The sequence below is a fragment of the Lactuca serriola genome, chromosome 4 (genome assembly GCF_051521515.1).
Source record: "Lactuca serriola cultivar US96UC23 chromosome 4, Lser_US96UC23_V15, whole genome shotgun sequence".
NCBI classification, from domain to species: domain Eukaryota; kingdom Viridiplantae; phylum Streptophyta; class Magnoliopsida; order Asterales; family Asteraceae; genus Lactuca; species Lactuca serriola.
Window position 1 is genome coordinate 143,808,399 of NC_136411.1, and position 19,213 is coordinate 143,827,611.

Below are 19,213 nucleotides of genomic sequence, written 5' to 3' on the forward strand. Positions count from 1 at the left end.
TATATATATATATATATATATATATATATATATATATATGCGCGCGCATGCGCACGTGTATTTATAATATAGTTAAAATGTAATTTTTTTTTTTTTTTTTTTGTTGTGACCGTTTCTCCCAAAATTCAAGCAAAAAAAAACAACTTTACCTCCAGTTGCCACGATAACGGAAAATACCTTACAGCCGTTATGGCGGTGTTTTTTGGGTATCAGATCACAATAACACGTGGACATTGCCCATACCAACCAAACAGTTTTAAAAACCATTCCAAAATCTTACGGCCCAAGTTCATTGCCAAAAAGGGCCATATGCTCTAACATAACCCAAACAAAGAAACCCACTTCAATATCTTTCAAAAAAATCTAAATGTATCTTTCCTTCACCGCCTTCATTGGCTCTGTAACTGTGACCACTATTGTTGAACTTTTAAACCCTTTCTTCTTCATCTCTAAAACCCTACTACCAGTTTCTAAATATGACTGGTTAATAACTTATTATTCTCCTTATACCATATCCAAATGGCAATTAGTCTAGCTTTCGGAACTTCGTGTCATCCCCATTTTCGCCTCAATTCATCTCTCCTTCGTCGCGTTTCCACTGTAATTTCCATATCTCCATTTACTCTGTTTTTTTTTCATTCCTTTTATTGAGTTTTGTATAAACATTACGTTTGTATGTGAAGGTTCGACTGAGTTCTATTGCAGCCATCAAAACAATTGACGAGCCAGATGGTTTCTCCACCGATTCCGTTAAAAAAGGCATGTCCAATTCTCGTCTGATATTAATCGATACGATCCTACTCTGATTCTGTGATTCATATATTTTCGAATTGAAGGTAGAAAAATGGCATCGGAGTGGAAAAGGTTGAGCTCGAAGGAACTTGGAATATCAGATTCGATGATTTCAAAGCCTACAAGGATAGTCCTAAATGGTCTCAAAAGAAAAGGTAAATCATTTCACAACTTGGAACAAATAAAAAAAATCAGTTTTGAGAATCAAAATGATTTGTTTTTGTGTAGGATTTGATGTTTACCTCGTTGGTGGTTGCGTACGCGATCTAATACTAAACCGCACACCAAAAGACTTTGATGTATTAACTACAGCAGAATTAAAAGAGGTGATGAAAACTTTTTCTAGGTGTGAGATTGTTGGGAGACGATTTCCTATTTGCCATGTGCATGTTGGTGATGATATTGTAGAGGTTTGTAGCTTTCTATTATTCATCGGATGCTCAATTTTCAAAAACATATGATAAGTAATACTATTTTGAATTTTGACTTATGTTTTATAGGTTTCTAGTTTTAGCACTTCAGCAAGAAATAGAAATCAGTCAATGGAATCTGATATAGCTTTTGAACGACATGAAGGATTTGAGGAGAAAGATTATACTCGTTGGAGGAATTGTATGCAACGGGATTTAACAATAAACGGGTTTCTTCTTTGGTTTCCATTGGTTCACTTCCATGAATCTTTTTGTTCTTTCCTTTTTTTTCAAAACTATTTTTTTTTTAAAATCCCGATAATGATATTTCTTTTTCTTGTTCCCATTTTTCAGATTGATGTTTGATCCATATGTGAATACAATTTATGACTATGTTGGAGGAATTGATGATATTAGAAAAGCTAAAGTATACTTTCTGTAAACTGTAAAGTCTCTTTAGGCTTTTTTTTTATGGTATTAATGTAATTTTGGTTTTAGGTGCGGACTATTCATCCTGCCAGCTTCTCATTGGTGGAAGATTGTGGTTAGTTTTTGAATTTTATTTTATTTTAATTCAAGCAATAAGCTTTATTAAATCTAAATCTTAAATAATAAGTATTCCCCTTTGTTGAAGCTCGTATACTACGTGCCATTAGAATCGCTGCTCGTTTAGGGTTTGGTTTTTCTAGAGATACCGCGCGTGCAATAAAACACCTTGCACCCTCTGTTCTTCCACTCGATAAGGTACAAAAATGAGAAGGGCATTTACGTCTTTTGTCCTACTTTTTCTGTGTAGGACAAAAAACTGCCTGTCTCAGTCCCAGGTCAAACATAGTACAAGACTTTCATGTTCCGACACTCTGGTCTTTTCTGTTCTGTCCTGTTTTGTTCTATGTGATATGGATATTAATTAATTAAAAAATTATGATATGGTTGGTTTATTTGTTAAAGGGGAGGCATCTTATGGAAGTGAATTACATGTTAGCATATGGTTCTGCAGAACCTTCATTAAGGTTATTATGGAGATTTGGTCTTTTAGAATTGCTCTTACCAATTCAGGTAACATTTTTGTCACTAATTTTTAATTAATTTATATGTATTTTGACACGCTCTTGTATTTTCAGGCTGCATATTTTGTTCGTGATGGTTTTAGGAGACGTGACAAGAAGACTAACATGCTCTTGGTATTTATTTATCAAGCTTTATAAAACCTATTCATAATATAAAAATTTTAATCTTTATATTTATTTAACTACTATTATTTAAACTGTAGTCATTGTTTTCAAACATGGATAAGCTCCTTGCACCGGATCGGCCATGTCATAGTAGTTTATGGTACGATGGAATGGAATGGAATCACAATGGGAATGGAATGACCGAATGAGCATATTCCATTCCGGTGTTTCCCTTTTTTTTCAATTACTGGATGCAAATACCAAACACTACCTAATCCATATGTTTACAGGGTGGCAATCTTGGCGTTCCACATGGCGTTATTAGATAAACCAAGGGACCCTTTGGTTGTTGCTGTATTTAGTCTTGCTGTACACAATGGAGGAGATATGAACGAAGCTGTTAGCATGGCTAAAAGGATTTCCAAACCACATGCTAAAGGAATCTACCATGAATTATCAGAGCCTCAAGATCTTGACCTAAAGACACTAAAAAAACAGGTTTTGGATCTTGGGGTGTTTGTTAGTAGAGCATTGTCTAACATGACTGATTCGTATTATGTCTCACAAGCAATGAGTGGCTACCCTAAAGCACCTTATTCTGATTTGGTAAGTGGTTGATTAGCTCTTTTTTAAAAAAGAAAATATATATTGAAAGTTGGTTTGATATTTATTTTATTACTTGTGCAGGTGTTTGTGTCTTTGCATTTGTATTTAAAGGGAGTGAAGATATTTGAGTGTGTTAATAAAGGTAAGGAGGTGGGGTTTGTGGGGAAGCAAGGTGGGAAGATTGATTATGAGTTGTTAGGTATGGGGAGTTTACAGGAAGTGAGGCATGTGTTTGCTAGGGTTGTGTTTGATACTGTATACCCATTAGACATTGGTTGTGGTTAAGGTCATAGGTGTAGTGTGTGATATTATATATCAATTCATGAAATTAAAGAATCTGTGGATTACAAGAAAATAGTTTTTAGAAAAAGTTGATTTGTTATATTATGTTTATTTATTTTTTAAGAAAACCCGGCCAAGGGAGTCTGTAACATTTGGTTGAATAACCGCGAATTTGGGTTTTTTTATGGGGATTGGTTCATTGTATTTTCATGTATTATAGTTGTTTTTAGGGTAATGACTAATGAGATTCTTAGAAATACTAATTTGACCAAGGTTGATATGAGTTGTATTTTTTGTGTTTTCGGATGAAAGGAAGAAAAGAGAAATTTACATTCCAGGCTTATATTCAAGATCCAATTTGTTCCATTAAAAAAAAACTTTGGAACATTTTTTTTTTTCCTTTCATCTTGGTACCATCCATTTTCTTCACTTCTCTGGTTAAGTGGGACTCTGAGAACTAAGCATACCAGTTAGCCGTATTAAGAATACTAGACGGGAAGATTTAAAAGGTTGACCTTTGAAAAAAATTTGGATGCTGTTAGTGAGTTTAGACACACATGGACGTCTGGGTCAAAGTCAATTTGTATGATTCTAAGGAAATGAAAATCAAAATTAGATTTTTTTTTTTTTTTTTTTTTGAAAAGGTGAGATTATGTTTATGGTAAAATGGTTTGGCAATTTGCATTTAGTTAGAAGGGGGTTAGGGATTTGAGAATAATTAATTGCAATTTGCAAATCTCGTTGTATACCCAAAACACCTTGGAAACACAAGCAAGATTGAAAAGAAAGCAAAACTGGAGAGGTTCTTTATGAGAATCAATCAATAATGATGAGGAGAACAATATTCTAAGACCAATAACGATGAGGAGAACAATATACTAAGACCAATGGATGTATTCACCATATTTTTCTTCTATCAACTCAGTCGTCGCATTATTTCCCCATTCTCTCCGCACTTAAAACCAAGGTTGTAAAACTCGCTATTCAGTACCTGCTCAACCGACTGGGGAGTAGCGAGTACTCTGGGAGTACTCGGATTCGGTAATTCATGTAGAAATAATTTAAGGAAAATTATATATGTCAAAATCATAAGTTAAAATCATAATTTGATTGAAATATATAACCAAAATTAGATATATGTGAATACATAAAAACTGAAATACACATAATTGTCTCACTACGTGGATAATTAATAAAAATTTAAGATATATATATATATATATATATATATATATATATATATATATATATATATATATATATATATATATATATATAGTAATAATCATATGTTTGTGTTAAATAATAAATCATTAAGTGCATTATACATATTAATCTTGAAATTCTTGATTTTTTTCTCCTTTTATGACAATTTTGACCATTTGACCGAGTTTGACCGAGTAGGCCCGAGTTGGACCGAGTTTGTCCGATTTTTGACAGAGTTTGACCGATTTTTGGTCGATTTTGACTAAATCCGAGTTTTTTGATCGAGTTGACATACTCGCCTCGGTGGAGGGCCGTTTCCGAGTACTCGGCCGAATAGGCCGAGTTTTGCAACACTGCTTAAAACTGTGTACCCGAGTCTTTTTTACGAAGAAAAGTGAAAGGAAGTGGAAATACATGAGAAAAAGTGTTTCCCAATTTTTTAATGGAACGGAGTTGAGAGAAGGGAAAATAAGATTATTGATCATTTTTCATCTTTATTTTTCTTTAAGATTAATGAACTATTACTCTTTCAAAATAATAATAATAATAATAATAATAATAATAATAATAATAATAATGAATTGTCACGTTCGTTTTATTTTTCATACATTTCATGTAACATTTATAGTCCATTGAACTCTAAATAGCTTTGTGGACTACCATTTATATAAAATAATTCAGAATGTGGCATTTTCTTTTCCCATTCAATAGTTCAATGCACATTCATTGAATGCCAACTTGACATTCCATCTCATTCAACTTAAAAGTTGTCTAAGAAGTGGTGCAAATATGATCGACGGTTAGGGATAATTCGAGGTAATTGTTAGTTTTCATGTTATTGGTTGGTATTTGAGAAACGCTACAATTTATGTTGAATCGGAGGATCATTGTTGCAAATCATATAATAAAGTTCAAGTACTTGTTGTAGATGTTTAGTTTTGTGATTTATGGATTTATATCTTGAAAATCAGAACAATAATCATGAAAACCGAGTTCAACGACAATTATTGAGTGAGATTAACTTGAATCTAGGATTTGCTTATGTATAGAATAGGTTAGAAACATGTTATCATATGATGTTAGTATATTTGATTCTATATCGAATTCATTCATTGTGTCAAGAAGAAAACCATATAGCTTTGACAAATCAGGAAACCAGAACACCTCAGAAAAATTTGTTTACCCGATTAGTTGGACACCTCATTAGATGATGGCCAAGATGAAGGGAGGATCAGAATACACCCTGTACAAAAAGGTTTGACCAAAAACCTTGAATAGGAAAGAAAAAAAAATCCCTAAATGACTACTAATGCTATATATCCATCAAAATTCGTTGAAAATATAGAATCACTCAATTTTGTCAGTTTGTCTGGTGGTTTTCTTTCGTATAGGAGGAGCACCACCTGTAGTAGGCCTACAAAGAAAAAAAAATTCTTTTTAAATACAATGTATATTGTATATTCTAATATTCCTATTGGAAATAAAGAAGAAAATTTTACTAATATAGTCTAAGGTTAGAAGAAATTTACAGGCCAACAAGAACTTTGAAAGCATCATAGATGCCCCATTGTGCTCCAGTAAGAGTTCCAATCATTAGAATACGAAGAGGAAGACCACGTGTGAAAAGACCAAACAACCCTATCTCCTTTACAGCCTGCACCAAAGTTTTAATAAATCATGCGTCTAAAAATAAATGTTTTTTTTTTTTAAATATTGTACAAGGATATATAAATGATGACTCACATTGCCAACAGTAGCTCCTTGTGAGTTATTAAGGAAAGAAACCAAATTATCAGCAGGGTGAGAAATAATAGCACAGAATACACCAGCAACATAACCACCAACAAAGCTTACTCCAAGCTGCAAGCTTTTGCTACATTGATCTTTGGGTATGGGAATTGCATGCTTGTATATCATCTCTACAATTGTCTCAAATGATGCAAACTTCATCATTGTATCTGAACATATTTACATTTTTGCCACTGTCAATTGTCAGTCAATTCTCCTTGGATCATGAATTCTATAATATTTTATCAACTTACATGGAATTTGTCGCCCCCAAAGAGGTACCAACCCCTTGTACAACCTGTTGAAGAATTTGCAGAAAATAAAATAAAAAAGGTTAAATAGAGAGAGTTAATTGGTCTAAAATTGGTTACAGTTTATGTTTATGATATGCTCCTACCCTGCAGTGCCTTCAGCATTGATGAACTTTGGGAAGCCATCTGAGAAACCCTTGGCAAATCCTGGATTTGTTTGGACACGAACCTTAACTGCTTCAAAAGGGCAAAGGGCAATATCGGCAATAAGTTCTGCAGAAGCAGAACCAGCGAGGTAGATCAAAGTTTTATACTTGGCTGCATTTTCTGGACCAGAAATGTCTGAGTAGGCTTTCTTGAAGAACTCATAAAACCCAAATTTGCAAGCACCTTGTACACTGTAACCTAGCAATGTTGGCACCCAGCCTGTAAAAAACCCTTTGATTCCTTGCTCCTTCAGTAATGTTCCAAAACCAGAAGATATGCTCTTGAATTTTGCAGGGTTAATCTGAACATTTGGATATATGTTATATGTATGCAATTTCAGGATACAAAACTGAATTGATAACGACCTAAGTGAGATTCTGATGTCCTGTTACTATTTCATCTTCTTGTTTTAGTATCCTGTAAGTGCCTGTAGCTTTCTGATCTTGCCATTAAAGAATGGCTTATCGAGGTTATCAAGAGCTATATTTAAATACTCTAAAACTTTGTTTATAATATTTGCTGTAATGCGCCTATCAAACTCAATATATAAAGCTGGAATGTGTTAATTATTAAATATACATTCCACTAGCAGATCAGAATTTCGTATAAGGCATGGCGAAATGAAAAACAAAACCTAATAACAAATCATAAACCTCACAAGTGATTAGCTAAATTGATGCGTATCGACGACGCATATACGTGTCTACTATTCTAAATCAGATTATGATCGTATTGAGCAATGTAAAAGGCACCTTCGAATAAGATTTTTGAAATCATCACATTCATAGATTCAACTAATAGTTTCTACTCATACACTAAACATTCATATGGACAAGAGATTGAGATAGAAACCGACCTGCATATTGCATTTGATAAGATCGAGCGGAGTGACCGCCATGTGAGTAAGTCCACAGCTAAAAATGCCGCCTATGCTACACGCTGCGTAATAAGCAGGCGAAAACATCTCCATACCTAACTCACTCGGAGGCGACAAAGACGAAGACGAATTCCGTCGTTTGGCAATCAAATGCTCAAATTCGATGAGATTCTTCGAAGATGACGAAGACGAGTAGAGGAACATCGGGATCACAGATTGCAGCGAATCATCCATTAGCACAATCGCGATTGTGCGTAGTGTTGCTCCTTGCAGATAGCTATGCTACACCTCTGTGAATGAAACTGGAAGCCTGAGAATGTTAGTGCGCATTCCAAGGGTTTTTCACGGTTTGTTGGTTTCTTGCCAGGGTTTATACTTTTGGGCTGTCACATTTCGAATTCGAATCAACGTTGATTCTTGCTATGAGCCTACAAGGTTACAACAATAAATCCATATAAATAAATTAATTGATTTATAAATTGTATTTTGTTTTTGTTTTTTTATGCTAAAACAGCTAAATGGATAATGTAATGGTCAGAGACTCGGAGGAGCCAAAGGTCAGTCATATATGTATTTAAGTAAAGCCTTATTATATTTCGAACTTTTTTTTTATTATTAATCAAATCATATTTAATTACTCAATCATATTCTACTCGTTATTTTAGTTTTTTGTTTTCATTTCATTTTGTAACTTTAGAAGTTTTTTTTTCCTTTTTCATATTTCTTTTATTTAAAACTCTTTTTCGCCTTTTCTTACTTTTCGAAATTATTATTCATCGTGATATTATCATGTATCTTAATAAAAATAGATTTATAATTTAGCAATGTCATTTATTATAATTTATTTTATTAATATTTTTGAAAAATAATAAAAACTAAAAATTATCCATTCCCCACTCCGCAGGAGACGCATACAAGGTATTGTTTAAAATGTTGATCCAAATTAAAAGATTTTATGTTATGGTGCGCTTGTTATCTAATGGTATTATGTAAATTTTGTTACATGTTATTTATTTATCTGTAGGGAGAGCAAACTTGCCGCAAACGAAAGTCTATGGACAAAACCTTCAAACATGGAAATATATGAAAGTTTACGGAGTTAAAAATGTCAATGTTCAAATTTGAGGGGATAAAAGTAGACATGAAAAAACCTGACATGACATGACATGAACTTGATATGAAATTAGCGGGATTGGGTAAGAGATTTAGACACATTTATGTAAACGGGTTGACACGACACAACATGATAATCAAACAACTAGGGTTATGGTCAAAACTTTCAACTCGAACATGACCCGTTTAATTATATATAATTTGTTATAAATTTCATATTTTTATAAATATTTTAAATATTATAGACTTGTAGTGATACAAACTCAATAATTAAAAGTAAAATTCAAACTTTCAAAGTGACTTAATTTTACTCCTCCTCACTGTCTATTTTATTTGCTCCCTAAATCTAATTCGTTCATTTTGTTTTCTAAACTTACTCTGATTTTTTTTCATTCCACCTCCCAACTTTAGCATTTCACTTTTTCATTTTTCCTCCCTGTTTCTTACTTTTCAACATTTAAAACGTTTCAACCTAACATCACACAACATATTTATAAGGTTTAAACCTTAACCTGAAACTCGACATAGAATCGACACGAAAATAAACATGTTGACATAACAAGACACAATAATTAAACGGGGTTAGGTTAGGGTCAAACCCTCTCAACCCGTTTAATATCTTGACACGACACGTTACGAACCCGAGACGACACGACACGACACGTTTGCCAGATCTAGATAAAAGTGATATTTTACAAAATAAATGTGTCGAAAGTGACATTCTACAAAGTATGGGTGGAAAGTGCCAACATACGAAAGTGTAAGAGTCAGTTTTATCAACAAAAGAAACTTTTGTGGCCAAAGTGTGAAACCACAAAACTATAGTCTAGGGACTAAATATGTCAAAAAATGAATTTTTGTGGCTAAATTATGAACTAGAAAATATACGTGGCCAAAATATGAAAACGTGAAATTACACTTTTGTTTTAATATATAGTATAATATAATGATTAATATTTTAATTCAATAAAATTGTATTTGTATTTTGTATATTTATAAGGACTTTTGTTTTAATATATAGTATAATATAATGGTTGATATTTTTAATATATAGTATAATATAATGGTTGATATTTTTAATTCAATAAAATTGTATTTGTATTTTATAACTAAATGCTCTAGTTCTCATCTTTGGAAAGCAATAGTAGTTGTGGATAATATGATCGACATACAAAAATACAAGAACCAACGAATATGCTGTAATCATCGACATACAAAAATACAAGACAAGTCCAAATTTTGGATAAAAAAATTAATGTTTATCATTAATATTTAAGACTTCATGTTAGAAATTTATAATTTTTTTTTGGAACCAACAAATATATTAATAAACCCCCGCCACCGACCGCCTAGCAAGTCACTAGACGGTAGAGGAAGAAACAGGACTGTAAGTACAAAATGCTTACATACATAATAAAGGAGAAATTGACCAATCAATCTATTTATAACAACATTTCAGACGTCTATGTTTGATCCAAACAAACACCTGAGACTTAATAGTATTAGCCACTTTGTTGGAGAAGCTCGTATATTTTTGAGAACTCTGTCGCACCTTGTCTTTCAATCCACCATAACGCCCCATAACAAATAGTAATTAAGTTGTTTTTTCGATCCTTATCCTTCCCAAGTGCAACCACTTAAGGATCCATGTCCAGACTGTTTTAGTTAACGGGCATGAAAGCAAAATATGGTCTGAATCCCCCTCATCTATTAGACAATAACTGCACAACACCGAGTCCATGTACATGCCTCTAATCTTAAGGGCACATAGCGATGGGATACACATCTGCATTGCTCTCCAAATAAAGCCTATAACTTTGATAGGAACCTCACAGATCCATTCCACCCGATCCACTATTATCTGGTTTGTAGGTTTATCAATTTCTCTCCCGAGGCCAGCTACCTGAAATTCACCATCATCTGTGATACCACATTTCCATCCGTCATTTAAGGTTCGTGGTTGAAAGGACTCAAGCAATGCCAAAGTATTGTGTAATTCTTCAAAGTTGATTTCAGAGGATGGTCGCGAGATCCAATCCCACGAGGGACCACCAAACTGAATTCTATCTTCAATCAGGCATCTCCTTTTCTTTTCTAGTTGATACAACCTTGGAAATGCATATTTTAGAGGTTCATCGCCCATCCAGTGGTCCACCCAGAATATAGTGTCGTCTCCTCTCCCAACATGCTTCGTAATCACACACTCCATACTAATTCTCCCATATTAGTCAAGTCATGTTGAATACTTGCAATCTTGTTCCATACACCAGAAATAGATTTGTTAGATATAATATTAGAGGGCCTAATACAAAGGTTATGGATTCCTTTAATAACACATACCCAATTTGCTGTCGGATTTGTTCTCAAACGCCGCCACCACTTGGTTAATAGGGAAATATTAAGAGCCCTAATCAATCCCACACCCAAACCTCCCATATTCTTTGGAGCAATAATTTTGTCCCACGAAACCTAATGTATTTTTTTTCCGTCCCCAGCCCCTTCCCATATGAATTTTCTCTTGATGCCTTGCAAAGTATTTAACACCCCGATAGGTGTAGCAAACAGCAACATGAAGAATGTTGGGAGATTTCCCTGCTTTAACTCTTGATCATTTATGTTGAATATACAATATTTCTAATGAAGATTGTCTCAAAATACATTGCTTCTAGCCTTCTACACACAATTATGTCTTCCTAAACTATTGTTATGGAAAGAGTTAAAGCAACTCATCATTTGTTTAACTAATACATTTTTGTTTCTGTTTTATGTTTATCCCTATACTAAAATAATCAAAATTTGGTTGTATGTTATTTTTATATTTGTCTATTTTTGTTTCTTGTGATTCTTAATCGTTATTGGATTGTAACATTTTGTAGTTTACTAGTTGTAAGTTGTTAATATATATAAAAAGACTTTTTTACTATTAATTCACACACTCCTAAATCTATTTTTCAATCTACACGTATGTTCCACTTTAAGTCCGAAACTCTACACAATATATAAACATTATCTGTAAGAGACGAGGTCATTAATGTATTTTCTCCTTTTTTGCTAAGGTTTTATAAACTTTTGTATGACAAATTGTATGAAAATTACCACAGTTTCTTGATTTTTCAGTATAATCCTTCATGGACTTTTATATAATTCAACCCAAAATTTTTCTATTAAAACCAACCCTACGGGTGATAGAAAGTTTAACATGTAAACTTATTCAATAAAACAATAAAATGTTATATAATTTAAACTCTGTATATTATTCTTTTATAATTTAATAAATAATAAAAAAATAAAAACTTTTCATTTTGATTACAATGTATTTAAAATAAAAATAAAGATTATGATAAAAATGGTTTCGTGGTGTAGTTGGTTATCACGTCAGTCTAACACACTGAAGGTCTCCGGTTCGAACCCGGGTGAAGCCACATATTTTATTTTCAAATATTTTTTGTTTTCAAAACGAGCACGTGACTCGTGAGTCATCATCCATGACTCACCAAAGTGATCCGCCACGTCAGCCAGCTGGTAAAGTAGATTCTGTATCTGGATTGGATAGGGTGCACCCCGTGTGGGTTAATTCACGCCACTCGTACCTCAAAACGATATCCATTAACTCACTTGACTGTCCATTACGACGTCGTAAAGTCGACCAGTCCTTTCTAACGCACACCCTAATCTCATAATCTCATAATCCCCACACAAAAAAACCAACGAAAACTCCCATTCACCTCGCAATGGCTGCTGTTCCGATCACTTGTGTTAAGTTCACGACTTCTTCCATGCACACCAATCAGGTCAACTCTTTGACTTCTTCTTCCCATTTCTACTTTCTAAAATACCAAAGTTCCATGTTTTAGTTTATTCACCATTATGGTATTGATGTAGGTGATTCAATATTCCGAAAGCCTGTAAAAAGTAGTACATTAATGTGTAATATCATCAATTCAATTTATAATATGGTTAGAGGTTATTGTGCTAATTATATATGCTTACTTAATTTTGGCTTGAAGCATTACAAAATGGTAATTAGATTGGTAGGTTCTTGAGGAATAAAGATATTGGGCTACACAATATTGGCTAAAAATGTCAAGGTGTGTGCTAAATTGATTTAAAAAGAATTATTTGAACACGTATATAATAGAACTCAATAAAAGAAACGATTATATATAACCCTTTATTATTCACTACTAATGTTTATTTAGCCGCCTATATATAAATCCTAATCTTAATTCTGAGTTGCGCCTTCTATTAATGTTCTCAAGTTTATTATGTAAATAAGATAAGATGTATATGTCTGTAGTCATATGTATTTATGCCTGTATGTAAAATTGTAAATAGAGAATGTAAAATTGGTGATTTCAGCAATGGATGCAAAGATTTAAAATTTAAGACGCATGCATTGCATTGGATTGAGTCATTGAGTTGATTTTTTGTCATCATATATAACTATTTTGTTAAATATGATTATAAAACTATATTAGTGCAATAATATATATTTTAATTTAGTGATTAAGGATGTACTTCAATAACTTTTTTATCAACATGGTACATTTTGACCATTTTTAATAATATTACCAACGACCCATATTAAGTAAATATGGCTGATCAAATCGCTCATTTATTATAGATACATAAATAAGCTGAAATGAACACTTAATTGTAACCTACTCACATTAATTTAATTTGTTGCTTCTCATAGATAATAGCCAAACCTTCGATACACAAGTTAGTCTCATTGGGTCGGGTCACAAGTGGTGTCCCTTGCTTGAGACTGAGAGCATCCCGTTTTCAAATCTCTTGTGCAGTAAGTAATTCTCTTTCCTATTTTGTTTATCAAAAATCAAATATATATGCAGGTGATTATGTTTATATCGGACTATTAAATAATTAATATTGATATTGGTAAATCATACAATTTGATAATATATAGGCAAAGCCAGAGACAGTGACCAAAGTTTGTGAAATTGTTAAGACGCAATTGGCTTTGTCAGCAGACTCTGTGGTTGAACCCGACTCTAAATTCTCAGCCCTTGGTGCCGATTCCCTTGATACGGTATATTTTCGTCATTGCTTAAATTTATTATTTCTACTAACCAACTTTATGACCAAACTCTTCAAAACAACGTGTTATTGTTCCGATTATTATTAGATACGGTTTGGTGAAAGTTGGATTTTGTCCAAGTTTTGATTTCCAGGACAATCTTTGTGGTTTTATTTTCTTGCAATTATCATTTCTTGGTCATTAAATCTGACCTCAGCTATTAGGTTTATTTATTTATTTATTTATTTATTATATATAAATATGATCAATTTGGCTGCTAGTTTCTTAATTTGCAAGAAAATAAAACAATAAGAACAATCCTTGCAAGAAAATCAATTTTTACATTGGACTGAAAAGCAAATTTCTCAAACCACAAGGACCATTTTCATAACTTACGCCTACTGTTATAGCTAATGGCTATAATGTTAATGCTTTGTAATAACTAATAAGACAATATAATACGCTTAGATAAAATTTTATATATTTGTTCTTGATTTGTGTTTTGCATGAACAAGATGCACAAAAATTATGACTAGATTACAAAATATATAATCGGATTGCAATCCAAGACTATGTATATAAGTTTATGTTTTTATTACTAGGTTACCTATTATAAGAACGTGATCTAAATGGGACCATGAATATTTGGATAAATGTAGGTTGAAATAGTGATGACATTAGAAGAAGAATTTGGCATCAGTGTTGAAGAGGAGAATTCCCAAAACATAACTACGGTTCAGGAAGCTGCTGACCTTATTGAGAAACTTGTTGAGAAGAAAAACGCAACGGCTTGAATGTTATCATCATTATAATTATGATTTCTTAGGTCACCCGATATATTAAACAATTCATTCATTTCAAGATTTTGTTTGGAATCGAGAAAAAAATCATAAGTATGATCAATTATTCGCTAGATTTTTGGATTTAATGAGACGTGTTTTTGGATCTATGGGAATGTTATGTTTTATGTATATGTGTTTTTGGATCGATGGAAATGTTATATTTTATGTATATTCTTGATAACCCTTTAATGGTCCATTTTCCTAGATTGTTCACGTTAGAAACTGATATAGATTGCTTAATTAATCAGAGATAGAATGATACTTAGGGTTTGATAGTTGTTGACTGGGTTAGAAGCCGACTGAGTTAGAAGTTCTGACTGGGTTAGCTTCTGACTGAAACTTGTTGTTTGATATTGCTTCTGACTGATCGTGCAAAATGACTATATTACCCTCATACAACATTTTTTTATAATAATTCCTTTATGATTTACCATTTAATTTATAACATTTTTTTTATAAATACTACATTTAGGATATTTTTTTTATAATAAGCAAAACATTGTCATCTCTTAGTCCTAATTTGAATAGAATATTCCAAAATAGAACAAATACATTCATAAGAGCAAACACCTTCCAAGTTCCAAGTTCCATGAATCAAAAATAAAACAGAATGCAATCTCATAACAAACAAAAAATTAAATTACATACCTGAGTTCTTGCATCTTCACGTTTAACTTGACAAATTATAGATATAGTTTTATTACTTGCACATTGTAGAGTTCTATCCTTACAACAAGATCAAACACTATTATCAAAATCATGTGAAGCTCTAGCATACAAACATGAAACTGTTGTAGATGCTGCATCTTTCAAATCATTTGGATTCATGTGAAGATCCTTTAAATTGGTTGTAGGAGCTCCCATGGAAGAATAATTTTTGTCCCTCTAGGAATTGAGAAATACAAATACCATTTAGGATCATAATCAAGCTGTTCATTAGAACTCACAAGACTATATTGTCTTATAAGATCATAATCAGTTTCTCCACATTACTAGTTAGATCCCCTTAAATCCAACTCATAAGAAATCAATGATTTGTGTTCTTGTAGCTGATTCAACATTAGAACATTAATTAATAAGCAACAACCGTAAAAAATAATAATCATAATTGAAATATTAAGCAACTTGAAGCAGGAAAACGATCCAGAACACTGAAAACATATATCAAAAACCTAAGAACCGATGACAGTGATCACTGATTGGGAATTCAAATGGAAAAGTTTCTTACCTTATGCAACAACTAGGGCTTTAGTGAGAGGAACAATACTAATCAACAATTAGGTCTTTGAACAATCGATATGGAAATCGTTTTGCAAAGATAAAGTGGAGACGAGAGACGAAACTAACAATGAAGGGGAGAGACGCCGGAGGATGAGGTTGACGACATCGATTACGATGGAGGATGAGGCCGACAGTTGAGGAGGAAGCAATGAAGCTTAAGAATTTCATTCGTTCATGACATTAGCGATGAAATAGAAGATGTGTTAAAGAGCACGCATGATTTGGGATAAGGGCAAACAAGAGATTTTTCTCAGTCAGCTGTATTTTTTGGTGGACCGAATCAACCATTATTTATGGACCGAGTTAGAAATATGGATCGGTTCAGATACAAATCAAACAGTCTGGATTGTATTTGATCAGACCGAGTCAGACAAAAACGTCTGACCGGACCAGGTAAGCATCAAATCAAACAGGCTCTTAGTGGAATTGGTATTGGAATTGGTCTACTGTCTCGGTAACGATATTTGAACTTTTGCAACAATTTCTTGACTTTCTACATGACTTCCATTCTTCGAATTATGTTAATAGATGGAGTGAAACTTAGATGCTCTAGACTCTTTTTCAATAGCGGAAGTTAGAAGATGTATGGATGAAGTCACTCTTCATGAGGGTAATATATTCAATATAAGGATTAATGTGGTGTGTGGTTATCCCATTCCGATCGGTCTTATGGAAGCTATGCTACTAAGCTTTAAGTTTAGAATATGTTAACACAATTAACCAAAATAACTCTTTGATTATTATGAGAAAATCACTCAAAACTCACAATGTTTACATTGTCTCTCAATGATCATAACTCGATCTAAAAACAATGTATATATAGACCTACATTCTACCAACTTGTAGAACAAGATTAGGACTCTAAAACCGACTTGCTTAAAATCCCATTCTTACTTGGTCTCCAAGTCCTACTTGACTTAGGATTCCAACAATCACTCCTGAATCTCTAAGTCCTTCTAGAGACATCTTCGATTCTGATCAAGCTCCACATTTCCTTGAACTTGGTTCGAGCTAGTGGTTTAGTAAGAATGTCTACCTTTTTTTATTCACCGGGAATGTACTCCACCTCTACTTGTTCGTTTTCAACACAATTACGAATGAAGTGAAACCTCATGTGAATGTGTTTACTCCTTCCATGAAAAACGAGATTCTTTGTTAGTTTGATAGCCGACTTGTTATCAACTCTTAAAACCACTTTCTCTTACACTTTGTTCATGATTTCTCCGAGCAAATCTTGAAGCCATATTGCTTGACATGCGGTCGCTGTGGCCGCCATGAACTCTGCCTCGCAAGATGATAAAGTAATGGTATCTTGGTTTGCGAACATCATGTTATCGGAGATGACCCGTAGTAGAAAATGTGACCGGTTGTGCTTTTTCCGTCATCCAGGTCAACATTGTGACTACTATCATTATAACCAATGAGTCGGTTTTGTCTAATTCTCTCGTACTTGATTCCGTATCCCGTTGTTCCTCGTAAGTACCTTAGAATATGTTTGATTGCACCGCCATGTGATTCTCTTGGACTTTGCATGTATCGGCTAACGACTCCAACCACGTATGTCATATCGGGTCTTGTTTGCAAGAGATATCTAAGGCATCCTACCGCCTTTCGATACTGTGTTGGGTCGATTTTGGGTTCATCTTTGGCCTTCCACAATTTATTTAGGGTCCATGGGAATGTGGGTCAGATTGTCATGTAAACCGGCTTCTTTTAGAATGCGTTGAGCATATGCTTCTTGGTTTATAGTGATCCCCGATTCTTCATGTTTAACTTCAATGCTAAGGTAGTAAGTTAATCTTCCAAGATCCGACATCTCAAAGTTCTTTGACATTTCCATCTTGAATCTTTTAATCAAGCTCAAACTTGTACCTTTGACAAATAAATTGTGAAATTCGAGTGATGTGAATTCTCCACCTCGATCTCTTCTAAAAATTTTCAAAGTCTTTCCCATTTCATTCTCCGCCAAAGCTTTGAATTTCTTGAAGTATGAAAACGCTTCACTCTTTTCTTTCATTAGATAATTCCACATGTATCGTGAGAAGTCATCAGTTAATGTGAAAATGTACTTGTTTCCTCCTATGGTAGTTGGAGTAATTGGTCCACATAAATCACCATGTACTGGATCTAATGGATGATTTGCTTTGTATGTCGTCATAGTCAGGAATGACTTTCTTATTTGCTTTCCCACCAAGCAAGATTCACATAATTGATTCTCATGATTAAAGCGTGATAACCCTTTGACTAGACCTTTCTTTGACATCAATTTCATTGACTCGAAATTAATGTGTCCAAGTCTTGCATGCCATCTCCACGTATTCTCACTTAGCTTTGAGTGAAGGCAATAGGGATTCCAATTGTTAATTTTATCTTATAGAGACGATTTGGACTTCTTTTAACCTTCATAAGAAAACAATTGTTTTCATCATGCATCGTTAGATAATTATCTTTCATCCGAATTTTGCATCCGACTTTTGTTGCTTGTCCAAGGTTAATGATGTTAGTCTTGAGAAACGGTATGTAATAGATCTCCGTCATCAATCGTTGTTATCCTTTCTTTCCTTGAAAGAGAATTGCACATTTTCCTTTAACCTTCACACAAGAGTTGTCTCCAAATTTTACCCGCCCAATTATTCCTTCATCGAGCTCGGAAAAGAACGAACAATTTCTCGTCATATGCTTACTTGCCCCGTTGTCAAGGTACCACACATCGTTTTCTTGTGATTTGTATCACGACAATACTACTTTTTCTTCATTTAAGAACACAGTTTCATGAAGAAATATTTTTTCATCATTATCTTCGTTATCAGTGAAATTTGCCTCTTGTAATTTTTGGATTCATTCGGGACATTGAGATGAAAAATGTCCTGGTTTGTCACATCTATAACAAATGATTTTGGAACGATCTTTCTTTTGTTTATCTTTTCCCGTCGTATCATTAGAAGAACGAGAATCATTGACACTAGAAGACCTTCCGTTTTGATATTCCTTTCCTTCGCCATTTGTTCCTTTCCATCGTCCCTTATTGTTATCTTGATTTTTCCGATTTTGTTGGTCCCTTTTAATGAACAACAATTCTGATTGCTTTCTATCTCTAGAATCATCATCATTCACTCATTCTTCATAGGCTTCAGTCTTCTAACCACATCTTCAAATCCCATGGCATTGAGATCTAATACTTGTTCAAGTGATGCAACAATATGTATGAAATTGGATCGAGGTAAGGTTTGAAGGAGTTTCTTTACAATCTTGGATTCTTCAATCGTTTCTCCTAGTGTTGCTGCTTTTGATGCTATTCCGGATAACTTTCCAATATAATCATCTATCGATTCGATGTCCAACATA

The 19,213-nt window shown here is 33.4% G+C and overlaps 3 protein-coding genes and 1 non-coding gene across 4 annotated transcripts; 3 read left to right on the forward strand and 1 right to left on the reverse strand.

Annotated features, from left to right (window-relative positions):
* The first annotated feature begins 352 nt into the window (after positions 1-352).
* On the forward strand, positions 353-3,479 carry LOC145102656 (Polynucleotide adenylyltransferase family protein). Its single transcript, XM_079040111.1, has 13 exons — positions 353-600; positions 684-763; positions 841-947; positions 1,021-1,202; positions 1,293-1,432; positions 1,557-1,629; positions 1,701-1,746; positions 1,837-1,946; positions 2,154-2,261; positions 2,327-2,386; positions 2,476-2,537; positions 2,668-2,983; positions 3,065-3,479. The coding sequence occupies exons 1-13, from the start codon at positions 520-522 to the stop codon at positions 3,266-3,268; spliced, it is 1,569 nt and encodes a 522-aa protein (XP_078896237.1). The 5' UTR covers positions 353-519; the 3' UTR covers positions 3,269-3,479.
* Positions 3,480-5,636: 2,157 nt separating this feature from the next.
* On the reverse strand, positions 5,637-8,118 carry LOC145102657 (mitochondrial phosphate carrier protein 3, mitochondrial-like). The gene is made up of 6 exons (XM_079040112.1): positions 7,574-8,118; positions 6,657-7,018; positions 6,514-6,557; positions 6,215-6,429; positions 6,001-6,125; positions 5,637-5,885 (listed from the first exon to the last, which is right to left on the reverse strand). The coding sequence occupies exons 1-6, from the start codon at positions 7,826-7,828 to the stop codon at positions 5,819-5,821; spliced, it is 1,068 nt and encodes a 355-aa protein (XP_078896238.1). The 5' UTR covers positions 7,829-8,118; the 3' UTR covers positions 5,637-5,818.
* A 3,937-nt stretch (positions 8,119-12,055) lies between these two features.
* Positions 12,056-12,129, forward strand: TRNAV-AAC (transfer RNA valine (anticodon AAC)). The gene has a single exon. It is a non-coding gene; the product is annotated as a tRNA-Val (tRNA).
* A 203-nt stretch (positions 12,130-12,332) lies between these two features.
* Positions 12,333-14,716, forward strand: ACP4 (acyl carrier protein 4). Its single transcript, XM_079040113.1, has 4 exons — positions 12,333-12,498; positions 13,404-13,508; positions 13,635-13,757; positions 14,405-14,716. The coding sequence occupies exons 1-4, from the start codon at positions 12,439-12,441 to the stop codon at positions 14,537-14,539; spliced, it is 423 nt and encodes a 140-aa protein (XP_078896239.1). The 5' UTR covers positions 12,333-12,438; the 3' UTR covers positions 14,540-14,716.
* The last annotated feature ends 4,497 nt before the right edge of the window (positions 14,717-19,213 follow it).

What these genes read in the sequence shown, in the direction of transcription:
- LOC145102656 (XM_079040111.1), top strand. Translation starts at nt 520, where the DNA reads ATGGCAATTAGTCTAGCTTTCGGAACTTCGTGTCATCCCCATTTTCGC. An exon ending in TCCTTCGTCGCGTTTCCACT is followed by an intron (nt 601 to 683) that starts GTAATTTCCATA and finishes TTGTATGTGAAG; the next exon opens with GTTCGACTGAGTTCTATTGC. An exon ending in AAGCACCTTATTCTGATTTG is followed by an intron (nt 2,984 to 3,064) that starts GTAAGTGGTTGA and finishes TTACTTGTGCAG; the next exon opens with GTGTTTGTGTCTTTGCATTT.
- LOC145102657 (XM_079040112.1), bottom strand. Translation starts at nt 7,828, where the DNA reads ATGGATGATTCGCTGCAATCTGTGATCCCGATGTTCCTCTACTCGTCT. An exon ending in TTATCAAATGCAATATGCAG is followed by an intron (nt 7,019 to 7,573) that starts GTCGGTTTCTAT and finishes CCAAATGTTCAG; the next exon opens with ATTAACCCTGCAAAATTCAA. An exon ending in AATGCTGAAGGCACTGCAGG is followed by an intron (nt 6,558 to 6,656) that starts GTAGGAGCATAT and finishes ATTCTTCAACAG; the next exon opens with GTTGTACAAGGGGTTGGTAC.
- ACP4 (XM_079040113.1), top strand. Translation starts at nt 12,439, where the DNA reads ATGGCTGCTGTTCCGATCACTTGTGTTAAGTTCACGACTTCTTCCATG. An exon ending in CTTCCATGCACACCAATCAG is followed by an intron (nt 12,499 to 13,403) that starts GTCAACTCTTTG and finishes TGCTTCTCATAG; the next exon opens with ATAATAGCCAAACCTTCGAT. An exon ending in GTGCCGATTCCCTTGATACG is followed by an intron (nt 13,758 to 14,404) that starts GTATATTTTCGT and finishes GGATAAATGTAG; the next exon opens with GTTGAAATAGTGATGACATT.